General features: G+C 44.7%; 1 protein-coding gene across 1 annotated transcript in view; it reads left to right on the top strand.

The window, feature by feature from the left end:
* The window catches only part of MPHOSPH8 (M-phase phosphoprotein 8), a 57,231-nt gene extending 41,957 nt beyond the window's left edge, over nt 1-15,274 (top strand). The window contains exons 10-14 of the mRNA XM_040340550.1: nt 5,298-5,452; nt 6,102-6,256; nt 10,019-10,146; nt 11,888-11,971; nt 13,819-15,274. Of these exons, the coding sequence (XP_040196484.1) occupies nt 5,298-5,452; nt 6,102-6,256; nt 10,019-10,146; nt 11,888-11,971; nt 13,819-13,860 (564 nt within the window). The 3' untranslated portion in view covers nt 13,861-15,274. The remainder of the gene's footprint in view (nt 1-5,297; nt 5,453-6,101; nt 6,257-10,018; nt 10,147-11,887; nt 11,972-13,818) is intronic.
* Nucleotides 15,275-16,992: the final 1,718 nt, after the last annotated feature.

Raw genomic sequence — 16,992 nt, 5'->3', positions numbered from 1 at the left:
GTCACAGTGTGCCGTGCCGACAGCCATGCCATATCTGCTGCGGACGTTGGGTCTGTCTGGAATGCCTCCAGCCGGTGGTCGCAGGATGGGAAAGTAGTATCCCCTTACCTCGGCAGGGTGGTTCGGCTGGTGTATTCCTGGGGAGGTCGATTTGAGGGTTCGCCCTTCTGTCCTCTCTCCCTTCCTCTCCCTCTTTCCCCGTTCTGGGTAGCGGCTGTGAGGTGGGGGGTTCGCCGGGGGGGGGGGGGGGGTTCCGTTACTACCTGGGGGCTGTGCTGCTGTGAGGTGCTATTTTTTTTGCCATTTTTATTGCATTTATGGTGCTGTGTGTTGGACTGTGTTCTGCTGTGTTGTTACTGGGTTTTTAAACACGTGTATTTTCTTGTAGCCCACATGCTGTTTTTCTGCATGTCGGCATCCATCTTGGAAATGTTTTTGGCCTCTAGTGCCTGAAATAACGGCGCCAAAAGCCTGCAGAATACTTCCTGAGGAACGGCACAGCGCTCTCGGCTCTTCAGCAGCACTGCAGCTCGTTCGGGTGGGGAGTCCCCTGGGGGGGGTCCCCTGCTCTCTGTTGCGGCCTGGAGGGTGACCTGTGGGTCCTGCCTTGCAGTACTAGGGCGGCATATACGGTGGGTCAGCATGGAGTCTGAACCAGAGGCTTCTACCCCAACCATGCCAGAGTTAATCCTTAGTGCTCCTGCGACCTCGGTGGATGCTATGGCGGCAGTCCTTGAGGCGTTTGTTGCCAGGATTGAAGCGACAAGTGGCCAGAAGGGGGGTAAAAAGCGCCCCCTCCCTGCGCCTGCTTCTGGGGATGTTTGACACGGAATCAGGCCCTGCTATTGCATCTGACCCTGGTTCCGTTATGTCAGATGATGCAGGCTTAGTCCACACGGACAGTGAGGATGACTCTGCTTCAGGGTCAGCGCATGATAAGGAATTTGTTGGAGCTCTTATCACTGCGGTGCGGGATACTCACAAACTTGAGGATTTGGCGGAGGCATCAGACATGCCGGTCCCTTTTGGGTTCCGCAAGCCACCCCGCACCGCAAAAGTGTTTCCTTGTGTTCCATATCTGGACAAATTGTTGTACAAGGAATGGAATCGGCCGCAGAAAGTTTTTGCTGTTCCAAAATACTTTGCGGTCCGTTATCCTTTTGAGGAGGACTTTTTAAAAAAAGTGGGTCTCTCCTCCGTCAGTGGACCCCCATGTGTCCACGCTTTTAAGGATCCCGCAGATAGGAGAACTGAGGCTGTGGCCCGCTCCGTGTTCACAGTGGTGGGGTCGGCGGTGAGACCGGTTTTGGCTGGGGCTCTGGTTTCGCGGACACTTACCGAACTAGCAAAGTCCTTGCTGCAGGAACTGGAGGCGCAGAATGCTTCTGAGCTCTGTGTGGACCTGGCAGAACAGTTGGTGCAGGGCCTAAAGTTTGTCTGTGAGTCGGCCCTGGATACGCTCCCCTTGCTCTCCAGGGCCTCCGCCTATGCGATGGTACTACGTCGCCTCGTGTGGCTGAAGTGTTTGTCTGCGGACCAGTCTTCTAAAAAGGCCTTGGTGGACTTGCCCTTTAAGGGTGAACGGCTTTTTGGGGCATCCCTGGATGACATCATAAAGGATGCCACAGGCGGTAAGAGCACTCTTCTCCCACAATCTGGGAAGGAAAAGGAGCCTCGCCGTAAGCAAGTGCCCTCCTTTACTGCCCCAAAGTGTTTTTTTTCGCCCGCCAAGTGCGGCAGGAAAACGTTTTCAGGGAACTAAAGCGCCCGCTAAAGGACAGAAGCGGCCCTTGGTACCGCAAGCCCAACAAGCCTGCGGACAAGCCTACTTCTGCATGAAGGTCTGCCCCCGCCCGCATCTCGGGTGGCGGGGCGGCTTCGTGAATTTGCGGCTTGGTGGAGGTCTCTTCTTTCCGACCGTTGGGTTTGCGAAGTAGTTTCCTCGGGGTACAAGATAGTTTCTCTCTTGCCCACCAAACCGATTTTTTTCCCTCTAACCTCCGGGTCACCGGAAGGATCTGTCAGGAGCTGTCTAGGATCTGCTGGCCAGGGGGGTGGTTGTACTGGTTCCCTCCGCGGAACGGTTTCAGGGGTTTTACCCCAATCTGTTTGTACTCCCCTCCCCAAGAAGGAAGGGGTCCGTCCAATTGTTTAAAGTGCAAAAATTCAGGATGGAGTCGATTCGCTCAGTTCCTAGCATCCTTGGATATCAAGGACGCGTACCTGCATATCCCCATATGCGCAAAACACCAGAGATTTCTGCGTTTTGCGATCGGAGAGGACCACTTTCAATTTGTGGCCCTCCCGTCGGCCTGGCCTCGGCACCACGGGTTTTCACCAAGGTGCTCGCTCCGATTCTGGCCCTGCTGAGGCAGCGCGGGATCGTTATCGTAGGATACCTGGACGACCTTCTGAGAGCTTTTTCAAGCTCAGAATTAGAAGAGGACGTGTTTATCACCTGTCAAACCCTCCGAGAATTCGGTTGGCTTTGAATACTCAGAAATCAGTACTGGTACCGTGTCAGTGGCTGGAATACCTGGGGTTAGTCCTGGACTCTTCGGAGGCGAGAGTTTTCCTCCCAACGGAAAAACTACGAACATTGCAGTCTGTGGTGCAGCGTTTTGACGACCCAGAAATGGGCATCGCTTCGCCTTTGCATGAGTGCTGCGGTCTGATGTGGCCTCTTTCGAGGCAGTGCCGTATGCCCAATTTCACACTCGAGTATTGCAAAAAAAGATTCTGTCACGTTGGGACAAGCTCTCTTCGTCTCGGGATTACCAGATTTGGATGAGTCGCCTGGTCAGGTCCTCCCTAGTGTGGTGGCTGACATCTCGGCACTTCGGGCCGGAAAATCTTTTCTGCCGTGCCATTGGACAGTGATCACGACGGATTCCAGCCTCTCCGGCTGGGGGGGGGTGTCTGGGGTTTCCAGTCAACCCAGGGGTGCTGGACTCAGGAGTCCCGCTTACCAATCAATGTACTGGAGCGCCGAGCGATCAAGTTGTCTCTCTAAGTGGTCTCTGGGTATACAGGACCGACCGGTCAGGATCCAGTCAGACAACGCCATGGCCGTGGTGTACGTCAATCAGGGGGGCATGCGGAGCTCGGCTGCAGCGACGGAAGTCACGCACATCCTCCGGTGGGCCGAAAGGTACATTCCAGCTCTGTCGGCCGTGTACATCCCGGGGGTGCTGAACTGGCAAGCTGACTACCCAAATCGCCAAACGCTAGACCAAGGAGAATGGTCGCTACACCCGGAGGTGTTTCAGAGTCTGTGCCAAAGATGTGGCATTCCAGACGTGGACCTTCTGGCGTCCCGTCACAATCGGAAGGTGTCACGGTTCGTGGCCAGGTCAAGAGACCCGTAGGCGGACGCGTCAGACACGTTGGTGGCACCATGGGGTCACTATCACCTAATCTACGCCTTCCCTCCTCTGAAGCTTCTTCCTCGCCTGCTGCGCAGAGTGGAAGCCGAGGGGATACCAACAATCCTGATCGCTCTGGATTGGCCGCGCTGTCCCTGGTATGCGGACCTGGTGCGTCTGGTGGCAGACGTCCCCTGGCGTCTACCCCTGAGACAAGATCTTCTGTCGCAGGGTCCGATCCACCCTGCTTTACAGTCGCTGGCTTTAACGGCGTGGCTGTTGAGAGACAGGTGATGAAGGATCGAGGCCTGTTGGGCTCAGTGGTCTCTACCATGTTACGAGCGTGGAAGTCTACTTCACTAAAGATTTACCATCGTACGTGGAAGGCCTACATCGCTATGTGTGAAGACATGAAATGGCACCCCCGTACATACGTGATGTCCCGGATTCTGCTGTTCTTACAGCATTGAGAGCATCAGGCTCTCGCCTTAAGTACGGTTAAGAGTCAGATTTCGGCTCTGGCTGTCTACTTTCAGCGACCCTTGGCGGCACACTCCCTGGTGCGTACGCTTGTCCCGAGGGTTCGACATGTGGCCCCTCCTGTGCGCCCTCCGCTGCCTCCATGGGACTTGAACTTGGTCCTTTTTGGTGCTTCAAGAAGCTTCGTTTGAGGACATTCGGAAGATTCCTTTGTTGACTCTGTCCCAGAAGGTGGTTTTTCTGGTGGCGATTACCTCGGTCAGACTAGTATCGGAACTGGCGGCCTTGTCCTGCAAGGCTCCTTACTTGGTCATCCATAAGGTTAAGGTGGTGCTGCTGCGGCCGCAGCCGTCATTTCTTCCAAAGGTTGTTTCGGCTTTTCACATTAATGAGGACATTGTTTTGCCATCCTTATGTCCTCGGCCGAAAAACCCGAAGGAGGCCACTTTACATTCCTTGGACGTGGTTCGGGCCCTACGGGTGTACTTGTCTGCTACGGCTCTGTTTCGGATGTCGGACTCACTGTTCGTGTCGGTGACCAGTCCTAAGAAGGGTCTGGCGGTCTCGTCGTGCTCCAGGCCTATGCCCTAAAGGGGCGGGCGCCTCCCTTTTCAGGTTATGACGCATTCGACCAGGGCGATTGGTGCCTCTTGGGCTTTCCGCCATCAAGCATCTGTTTTACAGGTGTGTGTGTGTGTGTGTGTGTGTAAGGCAGCGACCTGGTCGTCAATTCACACCTTCTCAAAGTTTTACAAGGTGGATGTGAGTGCATCTTCGGATGCCTCCTTTGGCCGCAAGGTTTTACAGCAGTTTAAGGTTGAAGTTCCTCCGTTGAGGAACTCTGGTTTGTTTGGAGTGAAGCTTGGTTTGCTGTGTTTTTCCCACCCCTCTAAAAAAAATGTTTTTACACTGCTTGGGGACGTCCCTAAGGTCAATGCTGCTGTGTCCGTCCATGAACGGAAGTGAAAATAGGATTTTTGTACTCACCGTAAAATCCATTTCTCTGAGTTCATGGACGGACACAGCACCCACCCCTCCTTTGTTTGTACTGCTTGTTTACGAACTGAGGCTGCATGATGCAAGAGAGTGGGATGTACCCGGGGGACCCGCCCCCTGGGAGGTGCTGTACTGAGAGAAGTGTTTTAACACTTGAAGTGCTGTTTTTTCTGCCTAGTCTCTCCTGAAGGGAAGTATATATAACCCTAAGGTCAATGCTGCTGTGTCCGTCCATGAACTCAGGGAAATGGATTTTACGGTGAGTACAAAAATCCTATTTTTTTGTTTCGAACTTCAAGGTACCTTTTTTTAACATTTTCTGCCTTGTTGCAAAGGATAGTGTTAATCAAAATTTTAATTGAAAGCAAAAACACAATTGGATGTGACTTTGAATAAATGTAAGAGTTGAGTATCCATATATAACAAAGTAATTGTTTTTTCTTCTCGTCTCTCTAGGCATGTAAGAGAGGGAATTATGATATTGTGCGACTCTTGATAGAACAAGGTGCCGACTGTAATGTGCTGTCAAAGCACCAGGGCAATGCTTTACAGTTTGCTAAACAGAGCAATAATGTGTTGCTATTTGAATTAATTAATGGCCATTTGGAAAAGTAAGTATTTTTCTGTGTCACTTGTTCTCTGAAATGATGGAAAATGCTAATTTGACTGTATGTGGGACCTATCTAGTGGAATAAAAGTTTGATAGAGGGACATTCCAATTAAAATGATCCTGCTTTTGGATCGATGCATCACACACAGATTTTCCAGTGGTTTTCCAATACATAAAATGCTGGTGGGTTAAGCCATCTCTGGTAGCAGCATAAATTGGATAAGTTTTTTTGTGCTCTTTTAAGTTACCTGTTTACAAAGCAAAGTAGATCAAGCTAAACACACATGACTGTCAGAGCAGCGACTTTTTTTTTTTTTTCTTCCTATTCGGGATATGTAAAACGCTCTGTGATCCACTGTGTCGGAGGAACACAGCAATTGGTTGCGCATACTAGGAGCCACACATAAGCAGCCAATGCGGGAGGATTGATGTATGCCTTCCTGCATTGTCCCTTGTCCCATTTGCCCATTTTCAAATAGTAGTCGAAGGGGGAAAAGGTCAATGTTTGAAATGCAGATGATCTACCACTAGTGAGTGCCTAATGGCCTGATTGCATAGGTTACTCACATTATATTTTCTTACTGTGTTAGGACAATATGGGAGCCTTGATAACCTATGAATGAACTAACTTTCTCCAACTGTTCTTACAGACTTTCCAAAGTGGTGGAAGATGCAATAAAAGATTATTTTGAGACACGGCTTTCTTTGCTTGAACCCATCTTCCCCATTGCCTGCCACAGGCTCGGCGAGGGACCAGACTTTTCTCTGGACTTCAGCTACAAACCCCCATATAATATTCCTGAAGGTACGTCACTGGTAATTCAGTTTATCAAACCTCTGTGCTGTTCCAGATTTCATGGAGCTTGTGACAGTATTTGAAAGAAACAAATTTTAGCCCAGTCGCCAATCAGATTCACACCTTCACTAGAAAATGACAAGTAATAAAAATGTTGGTTTTAGTTGCTGGGAGAACTTATATATTGTGTATTATATACTGTACCCCCAACCCCTTTGTACCAATACACTGCGCTGATTAGTCAATTTTTATACAGTCCAAAACCACTTGGTGCAGGTCCATAGAACTAGCATGTTGCCTTGCAGCACTGATCTTGTATCGCTCATTCTGACCAAATCTCTGGTTGGAGTTTGGCCTTTTCTTAATTATCCATAGAGGGACACAGATCTTGGGTGTAATGCCACGGTCCTACAGACTGTGTATCTGTCTGGCTGTACCTCTGATACTGCCAGGTAGTTACTGTGACAGGAAGCATGAATGAGCTACCATGGCGCTCAACAACGGCGTGGTAGTTCATTGAGATTTACAAGCCGCAAAGGCTGTCAGACCTGTGAATTGGAAAACTACACGAACACTGAGCCCCGCATGGCATTTGTTGCAAATTAAGACCGCTACTGGGGGGGAGAAGATCCCCCGCTACCTGTCAGAACAGGGGAGCAAGGGCTGGTGCATCTGTAACATGTCAAATGTTACACAAAGAATATGGTTGTAACATGTTTCTAAAGGTGAATATATCCTTTTAACCACTTTAGGACGGGCCTATTTTTTTAAAAATTTGTCCTTTTACAAGTTAAAATCTGTGTAAATTATTTTTTTCTTCAATTTATTTCCCCCAAACATTATATATATATATATATATATATATATATATATATATATATATATATATATATATATATATATATATATATATATAATTATTTTTTTCTAATACCCTAGAGATTAAAATGGCGGTCGTTGCAATACTTTCTGTCGCAACCTATTTGCGGTCTTGCAAGCATACTTTTTTTTTAACAAATAAACTCCTTTTTTTTTTTTTTTTTTTTTTTTTTTTTTTTTTATACAGTGCCTTGCGAAAGTTTTCGGCCCCCTTGAACTTTGCGACCTTTTGCCACATTTCAGGCTTCAAATATAAAACTGTAATATTTTTTGAAGAATCAACAAGTGGGACACAATCCATGAAGTGGAACGAAATTTATTGGATATTTCAAACTTTTTAAACAAAAAAAACCTGAAAAATTGGGCGTGCAAAATTATTCAGCACCCTTAAGTTAATACTTTGTAGAGCCACCTTTTGCTGTGATTACAGCTGTAAGGCGCTTGGGGGTATGTCTCTATCAGTTTTGCACATCGAGAGACTGAAATTTTTGCCCATTCCTCTTTGCAAAACCGCTCGAGCTCCGTGAGGTTGGATGGAGAGTGTTTGTGAACAGCAATTTTCAGTTCTTTCCACAGATTCTCGATTGGATTCAGGTCTGGACTTTGACTTGGCCATTCTAACACCTGGATATGTTTATTTGTGAACCATTCCATTGTAGATTTTGCTTTATGTTTTTGATCATTGTCTTGTTGGAAGACAAATCTCCGTCCCAGTCTCAGGTCTTTTGCAGACTCCATCAGGTTTTCTTCCAGAATGGTCCTGTATTTGGCTCCATCCATCTTCCCATCAATTTTAACCATCTTCCCTGTCCCTGCTGAAGAAAAGCAGGCCCAAACCATGATGCTGCCACCACCATGTTTCACAGTGGGGATGATGTGTTCAGGGTGATGAGCTGTGTTGCTTTTACGCCAAACATAACGTTTTGCATTGTTGCCAAAAAGTTCGATTTTGGTTTCATCTGACCAGAGCACCTTCTTCCACATGTTTGGTGTGTCTCCCAGGTGGCTTGTGGCAAACTTTAAACAACACTTTTTATGGATATCTTTAAGAAATGGCTTTCTTCTTGCCACTCTTCCATAAAGGCCAGATTTGTGCAGTATACGACTGATTGTTGTCCTATGGACAGAGTCTCCCACCTCAGCTGTAGATCTCTGCAGTTCATCCAGAGTGATCATGGGCCCCTTGGCTGCATCTCTGATCAGTCTTCTCCTTGTATGAGCTGAATGTTTAGAGGGATGGCCAGGTCTTCGTTGCAGTGGTCTGATACTCCCATTTCAATATTATCGCTTGCACAGTGCTCCTTGGGACGTTTAAAGCTTGGGAAATCTTTTTGTATCCAAATTCCGGCTTTAAGCTTCTCCACAACAGTATCTCGGACCTGCCTGGTGTGCTCCTTGTTCTTCATGATGCTTTCTACGCTTTAAACGGACCTCTGAGACTATCACAGTGCAGGTGCATTTATACGGAGACTTGATTACACACAGGTGGATTCTATTTATCATCATAAGTCATTTAGGTCAACATTGGATCATTCAGAGATCCTCACTGAACTTCTGGAGAGCGTTTGCTGCACTGAAAGTAAAGGGGCTGAATAATTTTGCACGCCCAATTTTTCAGTTTTTTATTTGTTAAAGTTTGAAATATGCAATAAATTTCGTTCCACTTCATGATTGTGTCCCACTTGTTGATTCTTCAAAAAAAATTAGTTTTATATCTTTGTGTTTGAAGCCTGAAATGTGGCAAAAGGTTGCAAAGTTCAAGGGGGCCGAATACTTTCGCGAGGCACTGTATATTGTGAAAGATGTTACGCCGAAACCCAACATCTTTCGCAAAGCACTGTATATTGTGAAAGATGTTACGCCGAAACCCAACATATTACGCTTTAAAACTGCACCTGCTCGCGGAAAGGCGACTAACTTTTTTATCCTTAAAATCTCCATATGCATACCTTTTAATGGTATGGAGCCAGGTGGGAGCCATCTTCACCTTCACTCGGCTTCATACTACAGAGGGGAGGACGCGATTGCCTCCACCGGCCTCTCCGCCCTCAATAAAAGTGGACCGCCTGCTGTAGAGGATACTGAGGTTATGGCAGCTAGCTGCCATAAAAACGATATTCCTCTTCAAAGTGCTGCCGTATAATGACGGCGTGGGGTCCATACGGGGTTAAGGCATTTAGCACACTGGCAACTGTAAGTTGGCCCCTGTATATAACCTCTCCTACCCACCGAATGCCTCACACTGAGATGTCGGCGCTAAAGCGCCACTATTTTTAACCCCCGCTAGAGGCCGAAAGGGTTAAAAGCGCCGCTGCAGTGGCAGTTTGGCCGCGCTGCCCATTGATTTCAATGGACAGGGGCGCTTTAGGAGTGATGTATACACCATGCCTACAGCGCTGCAAAGATTCGGCTAGCAGGACTTTATTATTTTTTCTTTTTTTTTTTTTTTTTACTGTCCTGCCAGCGCACCGCTCCAGTGTGAAAGCCCTGGAGTGAAAGGACAGGCTCTTTCAGTGCGCTTTGCAGGCACTATTTTTAGCGTGATAGCGCCTGCAAAGTGCCTCAGTAAAAGCATTGACTTCAATCATGATCCCTCACTTCTTTAGCTGATAGATACACAGTGCCTTGGAAAAGTTTTCATATACCTTGAAATTTCCACATTTTGTCACGTTGCAACTAAAAATGTAAATGTATTTTATTGCACTTTAAATGATGCAGGTGTGTACTGACTCCTATTTTTAACATGAATTTTGAATGTGATTGCTTAATTCTGAACGCGGCTACACCCTCAGTTATAAGAGGGTGTGCACACTAATGCATCCACATTATTTTAGTTTATTTTTACTCTGATTGAAAGGAAAACTGCTAATCCACAAATGCTCCTCTTTGCAGAATCTGGAATACTCCTGTTTGTTTTTCATGCAAACTTCTTTGGTAAAGAAGTGGTGGTTCGATTATCTGGACCATGTAGTGTCCAGGCTGTGGTATTAAATGACAAGTTCCAGCTTCCTGTATTTTTGGTAAGACCACCATCGTAACGCCTCCCTTTTATTTATTGTTGGAATGCAATTTAGTAACAATAAAGTGCAGCGCAAAGACATATAAATTAAACAATAGTGATCAAATATACAAAAATATAACTCTGATAATAACACAAGAAGTCCATAAAGTGCATCAGTGAAAAAAGTCCAAAAGGTGCTCCAAATAATGTAGTGACTAATTGTGATAAATCTCAAAATCTGTGATCAACAGGAAGGTTCCTCCACCAATAGCTAAAGATGGCCCCTCACCTCAGCCATTCGACCATGGCTAGGTCACAAAACTTTTGAAAAACCTCCAAGGTAAGTATAAGGACGCTTCCAAGCTTTAAAAGGTTAACAGCAGGCAGCAGACGGCTCAGCACTCCCAAAGACCACGGAGAAATATATAAGACAAAAAGGGGACAGACTAGTGCTCTCTGTCTTAAACTGGATTTAATAAGTAAAAATATCAAAATAAACTCACATAATACAACACTCAGAGCCGAGTGTAAAGCGTGACAGCATAACACGGAGCTCCAGGGCTTCCGAATCTTTACACAGCTCACACGTCAGCGTTGGGTCGGCGAGCGCGGGTGACGTCACGAAGCTCCTCCCCCTCGTTTGCGTTACGTTCCTATGGGCGGAACTTCCTCAGCGTGGGGTGGAGAGCTGAGGAAGTTCCGCCCATAGGAACGTAACGCGTACGAGGGGGAGGAGCTTCGTGACGTCACCCGCGCTCGCCGACCCAACGCTGACGTGTGAGCTGTGTAAAGATTCGGAAGCCCTGGAGCTCCGTGTTATGCTGTCACGCTTTACACTCGGCTCTGAGTGTTGTATTATGTGAGTTTATTTTGATATTTTTACTTATTAAATCCAGTTTAAGACAGAGAGCACTAGTCTGTCCCCTTTTTGTCTTATATATTTCTCCGTGGTCTTTGGGAGTGCTGAGCCGTCTGCTGCCTGCTGTTAACCTTTTAAAGCTTGGAAGCGTCCTTATACTTACCTTGGAGGTTTTTCAAAAGTTTTGTGACCTAGCCATGGTCGAATGGCTGAGGTGAGGGGCCATCTTTAGCTATTGGTGGAGGAACCTTCCTGTTGATCAGATTTTGAGATTTATCACAATTAGTCACTACATTATTTGGAGCACCTTTTGGACTTTTTTCACTGATGCACTTTATGGACTTCTTGTGTTATTATCAGAGTTATATTTTTGTATATTTGATCACTATTGTTTAATTTATAGGTCTTTGCGCTGCACTTTATTGTTACTGATCACTATTGGGATTTCTATTTGAATTTGTCCTCCAGTGCTGGCTTGCATTTTTTTAGGTTTTTTTGTGTAATTTTTCCAGCGCGGAATTTCTTCTCTATTTTTGGAATGCAATTTAACATTAACAATGGCCTCAACATTCTTTTAAATCTGTGTCATAACTTTTGTGTATTCTTGGCTGTGATTTTAGTTGTACTATTTTTTTTATTTTTTTTTATTTCTCGTGTTATTTTTAGTGTGAAAAGTGGTTACAAACAATTATTTTACATGAACTTTGGTTAAATCCTCTTTTGCACTGATATGTATTTGAAGTTGGCTTATCAGAAAGAATTATGAGAAGAATATTAAACTTTTTTTTTTTTTGTAGTGCTGTATAATATACTATAGTTTCATTGTATTACATTAGATAATATGGGTATTTCCCCAATCTAAAGTTATTATTGCTAATTTTTGGTTTTAATTATTTTCTAGGATGCTCATTTTATTTACTCCTTTAGTCCCGTTTCTGGCCCAAACAAACTTTTTATTAGACTCTCCGAGGTACCAACTGCAAAGGTGGGTTGTTGTATTTGGACAGGTTTTACTAATCTTGTAAATTGTTGTATGATGGATTTTATTAAAACAATAATCCTTGCAAAAAGTGCATTCTGCTTATTTTATGGGTGATATAGAGCACATTCTTTAAAGCAGAACTCCAGAATATTCAAAAAAATCCCCCATTGGTAAACCCCCCCAAACATTTATTACATTTGTTAAAGCGGAGGTTCACCCTAATAGCATGTATGTCTGGCCAACTCCCTTATATTCATAACATGTACTGTCCGCAATTATTTCAATCTACTTCTCCTCGCGGGAGTGGGAGTTTCTATGCCTAGGGGGATTGTTATCTGGGAGGTCGCCCAGATGATTGACGTCTGTTCCCCCCGGCGGATAAGGCCCCCGCCCCCTGTATTGTGTAGGCGCGCACGAGTTACGGGGTATCCGAAAAAAGCCGAACATGCGAAGATATGAGTCGGCTCTATATGGCGCGCTCTGCATGTTCGGCTTCTTTCGGAAACCCCGTAACTCGTGCACGCCTACGCAATACGGGGGGGCGGGGGCCTTATCCGCTGTAAGTAACAGATGTCAATCATCTGGGCGACCTCCCAGATGACAATCCCCCTAGGCATAGAAACGCCTACTCCCACGTGGAGAAGTAGATTGAAAAAATGGATTACAAGGTACGTACAGCATAAAAAAATAAAACTAATTGCGGACAGTACTTGTTACGAATATAAGGGAGTTGGTCAGATATACATGTTGTTAGGGTAAACCTCCGCTTTAAATTTCTTACTGTTTTATGATCATGTCTCTCTCTCGTAAATGTGAACTTGCCACTTTAACATAAATCACACCCCTCATTCTGCAGCCAGCAAGCCATACATAACACACAATATGATGGGTAGCCTTATAAATGCAGAGCATTTTAATATAAATTCAAACCAGTGCCGTGTGGCTGGGTTCTCTGTGTCACCAGTGCAGATTATCAGTACGGTGTCGCCAGTGTAGATTGGGGATAGTTGCAGATAATCCGGAGACAGAGCTGTATGTGCAAACAACGTATGTCGTACAGCCCCACCTCCCTGCATTGGAATTGTGATGGCACAGAGCACACTGTTCCCATGTGCAGGGAGGCAGGCTGTACCACAAGAGGTGTTTGCACATACATACCTGTTGGCCCGAGATGACCTCTGTCCCGATTTTATCTGTAACTATCCCCGCACTGGAGAGCGGGATCGTGGGCGAAGTGCTAGCAGGGAGGACGGCAAAGACACCACCTCTATGGGCGGGAGATCAGGGGCTGTGAGACCCCCTCCACCCACTACAGTGAGCCTTGTTGGAAGTACAACTCCCTGCTCGCTTTCAGAAGACTGCAAGGGTGTGTATCAGACCGCTTGCTGAGGTTACTGGAGGGATAGCAGACAGCGGTCTTGCAAACAGGAAATCACCAGGCAAATTTTTTTTCAGCAAGTTTGGCAGGTTATTGCAGAGGAACTACAGAGCTCAGAAGAACATGGCTGACAGTTGGTGAAGGTAGGAGATCAGCAACGAGAACATGGGGGAATAATTTTTGCCCGGAGTTCTGCTTTAAATGTTCAGGGCTATCTCATTTTATGGAGAGGTTCCTACAGGTGCGACTCATCCACCTTACAGGAAATTGAAATTAAAATATGTGTGTGTAATATATAATGTGTGTTTTTTACCACATTTTTGTGTGTTTGTTTTTTTTGTTTTTTGAGCATTTACCTTGAAGTAAGTTTTTTTTTTTTTTTTTTTTCTCCTAAATTAGACCCCTTCTGTAATGTAAGTATTGGTGTTAGAACAGTGTTGCCGAAGCATTAAACAATGTCCTCTCTTTACAGGTAAAGCTACTGATTACTGCATACAGAGTACAACTCCATTAGTGGATGACATCTTCACAATATTGTTCAGTGCTCCTCCTTGTACATAATGTGGAAATGGACAGACCCACCTGAAAAATCCATATGTTTTTATTAGATGTGACATGTACAGTATTTTATTTTGACAAGTCATTCCTGGCACTTGATCTGTGTTGTGGTGTTGGGATACGCTTTAGTTTCAAGAAGGTATATGTGACAGTATGTCATTCCTGATATCCATTTGCTACAGAAATGTTCCTTACTTGTACAGATCATCTTGGATCTCCTGTAGTGGATGTCGAGGTCCCCCCACCCAGTCTTTGTCCTGCTCAATTGATTATATATATAATGCTAGTTGACCTTCTCTAAAACACAATGTCATTCTTGGGCTTTTTGCTACACCACCTTGACATTGGGAAGTATTTTTCTCCTACCAAAGCCCAGGGCTCTAGTGTATATTTGTAATGTTGGAAATGGACGTTTAAGTAGACCAAGATGTCTTGTTTTGGCCCTTTATCAATTTTTATGTTAAGGAAAAAATTATTTCCACAATGTGGAATCCTAGTAGTAATATTTTACAGCTTGCTATCTTATATACTATTTAGAATAATATTTAATGTTCATGGCTGCTTAAAAAGTAAACCTTTATTTTTCATTAAAAGTGATGAACAATCACTGTGTTACTTTTTACTGTTACAAAAAAGGAAAATGAGGTTCTATCCTTCTGCACTCTAAAAGACACAGTAGTCATTTGGCTGCAAGTTTTGTACTGACTGTAGACAAACAATTGGATGAGAGTCAATCACATTTCAACCAATTCATGCAGAATGTGATGAATTGAAGAATCCACAGGCTGTATAGAATTTTTATAATTTGAAGGTTTGCAAATATTTTTTCTGATTGCACAAAATTAAAAAAGTTTTGTTTAAAATTAAATATTTAGCTTGCTCCAGCAGATCAAGTTACACTTGTGAATATCCCATAGTATATATTTTTGTATACTAGCATATAGGCAACTCTTTGTGATTTAAACTCCAGATGAAGAAAAGTTTTGTATTTGTTTTTTTAGGGGCATATTAATCTGGTTGCTATGAACTGAAAACCTATCAATATTTTTTTTTTGCTGGTATTTATATATCTGCCCCATTGTGCTTGGTACAGTGCTTTTGAAAATCCTTTAAAATGCATGACTTACATTTTTATAATTCTGTAAATTGGTTTATAAAAACATTAATACTGTGCTTTGGTTGAACTTTAAAATTATTATTTATGCCCTTGCAAGAGTTCCCCTTTTTAGGTTTTTGGGATCATGCCCAGTATTTGTACCTTTCGCCTAAATTATACAAATGTTAAAGGTGACCCCTCATGTGCATCCTTTTTTGCCACAAATGCTTTTCTGCCTATACTTTTTTTAATAAAAAAAGACTCTTGGAAGGATGATTATTGCAGTACTATGATCTTGCAGAGAGAACATGAAAGCTGCATTTTCTGATATAAACAAGCACCAGAAGGCGTGAATCAGCCCTTAGTGCATATCTACTTTTGCAGCCAAATTGAGTTTACACATTCTTACATTTATCACATATTTCCATTCACATAGAACAGGGCTCGACAAAATTGCGACAAGAAACACAGGATCCTGTGTCTCTGTGAGCCCCCACCGCGCGATCGTGGTGGGCCCACAACGGCCGGTAATTGAGGCCGCGGCTTTGCAGCCTACTTTTGTGACCTGGTGCCATCTGGTGGTGGCCGTTGGCATTACAAGTAAAACAGCAGTTCCTAAAGTGTTTTTTCACTGCCATCTCCTTCCCTCTAATTAGAACCCCCAAACATTATATATATTTTATATCATTGCAATACTTTGTCACACCGTATTTGATTGATCCTAGATTCCAAGCAAATTTGTCAAACCCCGACATAGAATAACCTAAATAAGGAAGCAGCTATTTAACCACTTCCCACCCAGTCAATGTACATATATAGCCGGAAGTGTGCTCTACAGTTTTGAGAGGACGTGCAGGGATGTCCACCTGCTTGCAAATTACAGCGCTTTGTACTGGGCCACTCTTTGGCCCCCAGGTACCATGCGATTGCTGTGACCAATCGCATAAACACAACTGTCAAATGGCTTTTATTCATCACAGCTTGTGTACTATTGTGATCTCTGTGATCGGTCACAGTGATCACATGGGATAGGGCGATATACAATGGTTCTGTACCAATGTGATAGCCGTAGCCAATCACAATGGTAAACAATGAGTCATGAATGAAAGCCGTTTGTAACGGTCACAATTGCTTTTACAGTGATCACTGTACGAGCAAACAGTGTAAAAAAAAAAAAAAAATCCAGATTACCTTCACAGATTAGTATTGTCACTATGGTGACTCTGCACTACTCTGGTGACCGTATGTGTAAAGATTTTTTAATTTTTTTTTTTTTTTGCATACGGTCACCAGTCGGGAGTATCCCCATTCACCGCCCCACCAGTTGGGAGTGTCACCATAAGGACTTTTTCAAATGTGTTATGATTTGGATGGCTCTTCAGAGCATTTAACAGGCAGTGAGGAGGCATTGCATCGCCTCTTCACCACCTGAGCCTCTTGGTCCTCCCACAAGAAACCCCATTCACTTAAGTTTTGATCAATGGGCATTCAGGGGTTATAATTCCTGCCACAGCTGAAAAGCTAAGCATCACAACCATTGCAGGTTTACTTCGCAGCTGCTACCACTGCAACTAAAGGAGTGGTAAAACCGCAGCTCAGCCGCAAGGTTTTATCTTTCTCCCCCCAACCTCACATCTGAATAAGCCCCAATAGTGCAGCCAGTGTGTTCTCAGATCACTACAGCTACCTTGTCACCAGACCAGTGTAGGTAGAATCAGTGTTCTTAATTTGCCTGTTTATTGGCCATGTTTCTACCTGTTGCCTGGACTGATCTTTTGCTCATATACTGACCCATTTGCACATTTGAGTAGGTTTCTGCAAGACACCAGTGCCAGCCATCCCCTACAGACAACTGCACTCCTGGAACCAAAGGAACCATTTTCTTCCTTTTTAGCCTCCTGTACAATGAAAACTTCATTCCTGGGGTCAGCCACTTACCAGTAGACTAGGCTTCCTTGGCTTATAGGAACTGGGGATGCTATAGGCCAATGA

Source organism: Rana temporaria, chromosome 2 (genome assembly GCF_905171775.1).
Source record: "Rana temporaria chromosome 2, aRanTem1.1, whole genome shotgun sequence".
Taxonomy (NCBI): Eukaryota; Metazoa; Chordata; class Amphibia; order Anura; family Ranidae; genus Rana; species Rana temporaria.
Note: the sequence above shows the minus strand (reverse complement) of the source record. Positions and strands in the feature narration are given on the sequence as shown.